This window comes from Fomitopsis serialis, assembly GCF_022376445.1.
Source record: "Fomitopsis serialis strain Sig1Antser10 chromosome Unknown B0H18scaffold_54, whole genome shotgun sequence".
Lineage (NCBI taxonomy): Eukaryota > Fungi > Basidiomycota > Agaricomycetes > Polyporales > Fomitopsidaceae > Fomitopsis > Fomitopsis serialis.
Genome location: NW_025955014.1, coordinates 243,103 through 252,416, shown reverse-complemented (window position 1 = coordinate 252,416; position 9,314 = coordinate 243,103). Strand labels below are relative to the sequence as shown.

General features: G+C 51.8%; 1 protein-coding gene across 1 annotated transcript; it reads left to right on the top strand.

The window, feature by feature from the left end:
• Positions 1-2,080: 2,080 nt before the first annotated feature.
• On the top strand, positions 2,081-5,900 carry B0H18DRAFT_879469 (uncharacterized protein; the record flags this gene model as incomplete). The annotated part of the gene is made up of 6 exons (XM_048040699.1): positions 2,081-2,286; positions 2,341-2,756; positions 2,793-3,517; positions 3,680-4,024; positions 4,058-4,815; positions 4,868-5,900. The coding sequence occupies 6 exons, from the start codon at positions 2,081-2,083 to the stop codon at positions 5,898-5,900; spliced, it is 3,483 nt and encodes a 1,160-aa protein (XP_047891364.1).
• Positions 5,901-9,314: the final 3,414 nt, after the last annotated feature.

The window sequence follows — 9,314 nt, the reverse complement described above, 5'->3', positions numbered from 1 at the left end:
ACCTAACCTAACCTAACCTAACCTAACCTAACCTAACCTAACCTAACCTAACCTAACCTAACCTAACCTAACCTAACCTAACCTAACCTAACCTAACCTAACTAACCTAACCTAACCTAAACCTGTTATTGCCTGTGATAGACCCCATCATTTGTATTGTATTTCAGTTGATGGTATTGGGCATTGCTATTGCCATAGTTTGATTGATGTACATTGATTCATTCACAAGTCTTGCACTTTCCACTATTCCGTCTATACCGCTGTCATAAGCCCATTTATGATCAAATATGACAAATATGAAAGGCATGCTTGGGTAGATACTGAGTTATGGTGTCAGCAGTTGCACTGTTCATTGTTGGGGTCATCAATTGATTGGGCTATATATATGAGTCTCAGATGCTACCACTGCTGTGCAATTGTTGTATGCTGTTGTGTCATCCCACAGCATCATTGTCGTTATCAGACTTGGAGTGTGACTTGTAATGAAAGGATCTCAATTAGTGTTGATTTGATAGTGTGTGTCTTGGCTTATTCATGTATATTCACTTCTCTCCACATGTGCACATGGTATACTGGCCTTCAAACATCTGTCATTTGTGATGTTAGCATTATGAGGAACTTAGTATGAGAATGCTCCTTATTCAGTTTGAAAATAGACAGATTATTGCAGTCTACACTCATTGGATCACATGGCAAGCATGTCATTGAAATGAGCAGAATGTATGTCCATGTCAGATCTGCATCGCAAGGTGCAATGCTTATATTAAAACTGAGGGCATGCATGTATTCTATATGATTGTACAGTGACTTACTTCTATGACTTGTTATACATGTGAGGTTGTGACTTGTCATTGAAAGCATATAGCATATTCAGACTTCCCTTATTGGGATGTCATGTGCTGGGAAAATCTGCCAAACATGTACAAACAGTCCAATATTTGGCATTGTTTGGCCACACCTCTCTCTTCCACCAACCACCATCATCTCTGACATATCACATCTATCAATTCACACCTGTTTCGTCATGAACCAATCTCAGTCTGTATCCTTCATGCATGCTCTATTGTTCTTTACTGACAATATCATAGATTCACCTGCCAGGTTCCGGGATGTGGCCGCACTCTGACTACTCAGTATGCCTTGGACCAACATCTTGCACAGAAGCATGGGCCTCGTATGTGTTTCAGTTCATATTCCATTCCTGTGTTGTTGACATGTATTTTAGATGTGTTGAACAAGGACTTAGGAAAGAAAACTAAGACTGTTGTTGGGGCTAGTCATGCAGCCCAGCCATACCCCAAGGCCAAGCCTATTTCGCGTAAGTTTCATCATTGTAGATTCCATGGCTCATTGTTCATGGTCCCTGTTATGACAGTTCCAAAGGATAACTTGAGCCCTACTATTGAGTCATCCATTCCATCTTTCCCTTCGTCTGTTCTGCAAGGTACGACATCTATTTTTTGTGATGTCGTGCAATTAATAATATGCAAAATAATAAGCCACGGATCGCCCTCGCTCAGCCTTGGAATCCAACGACTTCCTCGAAAAGATTGGCTTCATCTGCAACACTGGATTCAAGACACTGCACTGTCTTGAATGTGAAGTCGCAAGGCTGCCTAGTGGCGTGTTGACGCATGCTAAGAGCTATCATCGGCTCACTGTGCCTGATGGTGCGGAGAGATTGAAGGAAACTGTCGCTCACTTTGGCATCTGCACCAAGGAATCCGACGTGGTGTTACCTGCTCCATTGGGACCACCTGTCGAGAAGCTCAAGGTTTCGACTGGTGTCAGATGTGCTATGCCAGCCTGCACGTATGCGGCCGGCGCGGACAAGACACTCAGTACCCATTACCGTGAGGTTCACAGTGATTCTGGCCTACTCCCTGAGCAGCGCGGCATTCCTGCGTCAGTCCAGGCATTCTTTCCTGTTCCACAGCGCTTCTTTGCTGTCGAATTATCTCTTGCTGGTGTTCCCCGGAAATCCCCATTCCATGTCTTTCTCCGTGACCTCTATCCCCACTTCCCTGTCCCATTCGTTCCTATGTCCATGGAGGCGCGCGATGTCGACCCCCTTGTCCAGATGACACTCTGGAACATCCATCTCGAGCCCTATGTGAAAACCCAACAAGACATCGATAGCCTTGTATCTCTTGCCAAAATCCCTGCGAAGAAAGAGGATGTCATAGGCGGCTTGCACGAGCAGGTCATCCAATATATGGCGCACACACGTGGATTAGCCAACAATGCTGACTATGAGATCAAGCGTATGCTCCATCAGTATCCAATGTATGCATCTTGATGATTTCCAGATATACATGCTGACACTTGTTCTATCAACAGCAACCAAGAAGATGGTTCAGCCTGGACGCCTCACAGCAGCGCGACCACCCTTGCAGCGTACGCGGCGCCAGTGGCTGCCTTCATTGCAGCAGTATTGCGAACCAAGAACAAACATCCGTGTCAGTACAAGTTCCCCCTGAATCAGTCGCAGGAAGGTCTCGTGTGGCGTCTGTATGTCGCACTGGAGAACAAGACAGATGAGCGTATGGCTCTCATCCACAAAGTCCTCTATTCCCTTGTTGGCATACCAGCACCAGGTGCCAGCATGGCCAAGTGGAAGTGTCCGCTTATGTGTTGGCTTGCGGTGTCAAGCTTACGGGAAGATGGTCGCTTTGTTCTTGCCAAGGACTACACGCCTATCATTGCCAAATGGGAGTACGCTCTTCGCAACCTCCATCTCTATGAGGCTTGGTCTCGTCACACTGAATATTCAGATGACCTCTTTGGGTAAGCCATTGCATTATCAAGGAGAGTTCAAATACTGAATACATTGCATACTAGTTCTGTCAGATATCAATGTTCACAGTATCTCGCAGATGGACGACCCTCGCCATGGAACTCTCTTCGTGCACACCAACGCTACGCATCATCATTGGTCATCCGCCAGGCATCAGCACCCAATATCACATGGGCCACGGACATGTCATCTGTCAATTGTCTAGGTCGCAACCTCGAGATTGCTCGCCTGCGCACTGGCCTGCAGAAGCTGGTGCAGAGTGTCAAAAATCGTATGCACGCCCTCTGCAACGGGAATGATATACCTGTGAAGGTACCCTCCGATCTTTGCGAAAATCTCACCGATAATCGTGTTGGCCATTCATGGCTCTCAACTGGCTCTTTCACCGACTCGTCACAGCCTTTGCTCAAGGTCCTCTTCGAACATCCGAGCTACTCGCTGGCGGACGTTGACGATTCTGGCACGTTCCGATGGCACTACGGTGGTCTGAGCGCTCTTCGCAAAGACCTAGCCGACCTGTCAGAGGAGCTCGCTGTTCTGTGTTTCATGACTCCTGCTCCCCCTCCTCGTGGCACTGAGTTTGTCGACACTCGCCTCAGCAATTCCCAGATTCCACGGAACATATACAAGAACTATGGAACATGGTTCATCCACCAGCGCACCAAGACATCTGCACTCACGGAGTCCCTGTCATGGACACCCACGTTATGCCCAGAGCCCGTTGCAGAGTTGCTTGACTGGTACCTTCTTGTTGTCCGCCCCGTTGAGCGCACCATCTCGTATGTGCTCGAAGGGGAGGAGAGTTGGGCAGCACACAATGAGTTTGTCTGGATGGCCCATGGCGAGCAGCTTAACTCTGAACAGTTTTCCAACATTCTCGAGCGCATCACCGACACATACATGGGCATAGGCCTATCACTCCAGTACTGGCGGCATATCGCTGTCTCGCTCATGCGCGAGTTCATTCCACCCTCCAACATGGCTGACAACTTTGGTGACAAGTCCATGAATCACAATACCAACATGGCTCGTCGTGTCTATGCACGTGAGGTTGGACACCTCGCTTTCCTCACCACAGATGCCATGCTCGAGGCTCGCCGGTTCTGCGAACCTTGGCACAATGTTTTGGGACTTGGCAAGTTGCCTTGTCCTGTTGCCCTGCGTGTCTTGGACTACGGTACTGGTACTGGTGCGAATCCTGCGCCAAACATTCCCCTCGGTGCGGGCGTGGCAGGTCAGCCACCTGTTGACATTGCACAGCTTACTACTGTGATTTGCAGAACAGTCACATCCACGATGAATGCGAACTTTGCGACACTCCAGGTCCACCTCGAAGACCTCGTGCGTGCATCTGTTATGCAGGGACTTGCTGCCCAACAACACTCTTCCAATGCCCAATCTCATACCCCTCGTCCCAACCAGCTTCACCAACGGCAGACTGAACGCCGCCACCAGAGCCTATCTTATACCCCTGAGCAACGTCATAGCCCCATCACCGAGGATCATTTCTTGGAGCCAATGGATATTGATGGGCTTCCTAATCATCCAGTGGCTTCTACTTCCAATCTTGGTCCCATCGATTTCCACCACAACAACCTCCCTGGTACTTCGCATGAGCCGACCCAGCTTGTCGGAACCCCCATTGACGAGGTCCCTATGATCTCACATACCAATGCTCTGCGCGAGCTCAGGAAAGCTTTGAAGAATAATGCCGCAGAGTTCACTTCGGAGAGTCAGTATCAGCTGATAGCCTATTCCCTCTCACGTGACCGCAACATCATTGGCGTACTGCCAACAGGTGGCGGGAAAAGTGCATGTTATGAAGTCCCAGCTATCATCCATCCTGGACGACTCTCTATTGTCTTTGTGCCATTTGTTGCAGTGATCCATGACCAGCTACGGCGTGCAGCAGCCAGCGGTACCAAGGCGGCCAAATTTGTCGCAACAATTCCTCCTGCAGATGACTTGCAATTGTTGTTTGTATCATGGGAACATTGTGGACATGCAAGTCTTGTCAGGTCAGTCCAATATTCTATCCCATCATGTGATGGTACTTATGTTTTATAATAGCTTTATGAACAAGGAGAAGACTCGTATCCATCGTGTTGTGGTCGACGAGGCACATCAGATCCTCACTTCGCACGAGTTCCGCCCACAGTTGAAGAACATTGACAAATTGCGGAAGATAGCGCTGCCCAAGATCTACCTCACAGCCACCCTTGTCCCAGATCACGAAAATGCCTTCATCCAGCATATAGGCCTGCAGCGCGATATGGTCAAAGTCATCCGTGCACAGACGGGCCGGAAGGAACTACGCTATCACAATGTTCACTGCAGATCCAAAGACGACATCGAGGCACTGGTGGTCAAGCTCACCTATGAGTGCTATCAAAGACAATTTGTCAAGCCAGACTCGCGGATCATCATCTTTTGCCACTCAGTTGCAAATGCCAACGCCATGGGCCCTTTGCTTGGCTGCCTGATATATCATTCAAAGCTATCACCTCAGGAGCGACATGACACTCAAGTTGCATGGACCACAGGGGCCACAGCAGCGCACCGGTGCATTGCTGCGACCAGCTCATTTGTTCATGGAATAGATGCCCCTTTTGTTGATCTCATCATCTTTCTCAACACACCTCATGGCGCAGTCGATTTCGTACAGGCCGCAGCAAGGGGAGGCCGACGAGGCCGCCCATGCATGGTTGTACTTGTACACCACACCGAGATGCTCACTGTCAAGGCTCCTGACTACAGTCTTCACAAGGTCATGAATGACTACATGGTGAATAACACAAAATGCCGCAGGAGGATACTCTCTGCCGCTATGGATGGGGTCGAGAAGTGTTGCGATAGGGAGAATGGCGATGAACTCTGCGATGTCTGCAACCCAAACACAGAGATGACAAAACTGATCAAATGGTGCAGCAATGGAGGCGCACCACATTTGTCAGCATGTCTCCAACACTTGCCAAACTCCCAAGGTCATCCAATCAATGTGGACGATGATGACGATGCCATGTATGATGGCATGGATGATTCTCTTTTTCAACAAGTAGAGTTCACTGATGATCAGGTCAGCTATTCCCTCAGTTCAGTATGACATGTCTATTAATTTTGCATTATAGCCCATTGAAGTACATCAGGATATGGTCAAGAAAGCTGGAGTCGAGATGAGTGCAGCAGGCGCACAAATTGACGACATATTGCGGCAGAAGCACTCCGCAGACTTGTCAAGATATCTCATCAAACTCAAGGGTCAATGTCCAGTCTGCTGGTCACTGAAGGGTATTGTTACACCCAAACATACCCCTTTGTTTGCAGGGTGTCGCAGTACCCTTAAAGTGCCATTTGTGGCAAATGGCATTGGCTGGCAGGAGTACAAACATGGATCCCAGCCACAGGACTCAAACATCAATTATTGCTATGGCTGTGGCGTGCCAATGGGCGATTTCATGCCTGAAGCTCATCGTTCCCATCCACCAGGGAAATCATGTCCTTGGTCTGACTTTATTGCAGTATCAACATGGAATGTATTCCACACTCGAGAGCTGTGGGCTGCAGCAAAGGAAGCTTGTAATATTAAAAGAGTCAATACTCTGCAGGATTTCCAATTGTGGTGCAAAGTAGAGACTGATCGTTCTAGATTGTGTAATTCTCTTCACTTGTTCATATGGCTCTGTCAGCATTATGGTCTAGCCTAGATATCATGTATACTCAGCATTGTCCAAGTCCATTCATACAATTGGCCATGAATTCATTGTTTGCAAAGCTCCCATAGCCATGCTATACTGCCCAGCTCTGTACATGATGGGTCTGTTATGAAGCCCCAAAAGCAGTGTTCATGACTCCATGTATGATGACAATAGCCCATCCAATATATGAGATAGCATAGTACAGAGCTGCTCAGTTCATTGACCTCTTACAGGTATACAGTAATCCAATGAAGAACAGTACAAATTTATTATGCCTATACAGTACACTGCAGGACATCCACAAGACTGCATAGACAGCATGCTATGCTGACTGCAGCAATGGGAAGTACATTCAATTGGACATTAGTCAATTGAACTGCATTCAATCAAGCCCATTCAATTAAAGGACATACACTCAAAGTACACTGGGTCGAAGTACATCCAGTCGAAGTACAGACAATTGAAGGACATCCAATTGAATCCACTCAATCAAAGGACATTCACTCGAGGTACCTTCACTCGAAGTCCATTCAATCAAATTACATACAGTTGCAGTACGTACCGTCGAAGTAGACTAAGTACAAAGTACACCGAGTTGAAGTACACTCACTCAAGATACATACAATTGAAGTACAGTTATGCACTCATGCCGGCGGACACGTACGAAGAACGCACGGGGATAGACTAGATATGTACACATTAAAACAATGGGCATGGAGGGGCATTTGCTCGCGGGGGCATGCACGAACGGAACGGAAGACACGGCGAGCAGGGTGAACAGTGGAGTAAAGGGCGAGGAGACGAACAGACAGCAAAGCAGATAGACGGAAGCACGAGAGGAGGAGAGGGAGAGCATCTCGCTCTTCCGTCCATCCGCTCGCTATTCCGTCCGTCCGCTCGCTAATCCATCCATACGCTGCGTCTTCCGTCTGCCCGCTCGACTGCCCGTCTCCTCGACCGCCGTCTTCTTGCCAGCCTGTCATCCAACCCGCATGGCTTCTCGCCCATGCGTTCGCTCACCCGCCCGGCATCCGAGTCTCTCTACCTCTTGTTCGGTGGTGATGCTCGCCCTGTCGCCACGCATCGACGCATCCCCCCCTACTCTCACACCATCATTGACTTGGCTGCTCGTCCGCCAGTCTTATGGTACGTCCGTCTTACCGTGCACTCGCCGTGCCATTTGCCAGGTCGCTTGTCCTCTCATCCTCTCGCGGTCTTGCCTACTCGTCGTCTATACCACTCGCCTCTCGCCACGTCATCCACCAGTCAGCCCGTCCTCGTACGGCCGCGGTAGGGCTGGATGGCGTTGACGTGGCAGAGCGGGCTGTTCGACACGAGCAGACGACCCCGCTCTTGTGCGGGGTCATCTGACAGGCACTGCGCCTCCTCGGAGCACAGTGCGTGCGTCCGGGAGACGGTAGGAGGTAGGGGTGGGTGGCGAGACAGTAGAGGGCGGCGCGGCGACATAGGAGGGCTGTGGCAGCGCGAGGAGGCGGTGACGTGGCGGGGAGTGTCCAAGGACAACCCGTTGTTACGCGGGGTCGCCTGGCGTGTCCGGTAGGTCCTCGACGCGCATTGGACGCGTCCGAGAGACGGTAAGCCGACGGGGGCTGACTGCGAAGGCAGTGGCACACGAATAGACGACCCCGCTCTTCCGCGGGGTCGTCATGGGTGCGCGGGTCGACCTCGGCACGCGTATGGTGCGTCCGAGGGAAGTTGAGGGCGGCGAGGCGAGGTAGCGGGGCTGTCGTAGGGCGGCGCGGTAATGGGCAGCGCGAGGAGGCGGTGACGTGGCGGGGAGTGTCCAAGGACGACCCGTTGTTGCGCGGGGTCGCCTGGCGTGTCCGGTAGGTCTCCGACGCGCATTGGACGCGGCCGAGAGACGGTAAGCCGACGGGGGCTGACTGCGAAGGCGGTGGCACACGAATAGACGACCCCGCTCTTCCGCGGGGTCGTCATGGGTGCGCGGGTCGACCTCGGCACGCGTATGGTGCGTCCGAGGGAAGTTGAGGGCGGCGAGGCGAGGTAGCGGGGCTGTCGTAGGGCGGCGCGGTAATGACATGGCGGGGAGGGCCTACCGAGGCGAGCAGATGACCTCGCTCTTCTGCGGGGACGTCTTATGTGGGGATCTCGGCCTCCGCACGCGCGTAGTGCCTCGCAGAGACACAGAGGGCGGGGCGCCGAGGCAGTGGGCTTGGTCACAAAGACGGAGACGTGGCGGGGGCGTAGAGCACGAGAAACCGACCCCACCATTATGCGGGGTCGTCTGACGTGCGCGGTACGTCCGCGGTACGCGTCGCAGAGGCGGTACGAGGGCGGTAGCGAGATGGGAAGTCGGCAGGGGTGACGCACCTACTCGTGCCCAGTCCCAGCTGGTGGGCGCGTTGTCTCCTGCAAGCTGCCGTGGACGGCGTGTGCTGGGTCGCGCCGTGGTGCCGTGCGTGTCCTTCGTGGCCTTCGAGAGCCAGAGGTTCGTGGTCGGCGTGTGCGCTGGCGACCGAGCGGCGGCGGGCGACCTACTGGCACGGCTTGCTGTTGGCATACTCGGTGCGCTAGTGTCATGTCAGCGGGGCGACGTGCGCGTGTAGCACCAGGGTGGGCATACTCGGCGTCGGCGTTGGCGGTCGTGGTCGTAGTAGACAGGTGGAGAGGGTAGAGAACGACGGTTCGGGCGCGACAGCTGTCGAGCGCCCGTGCGGCATTTTCCGTACACGCGCGCGCGAGATCGAACACCGGCCAACGCGTCAAGAAAAAAAGGAAAAAAAGGAATAGAGAATAGAGAAGGGGCTCAAACGCTCCGGTTGAAGGCTAGCAAGTCGTGG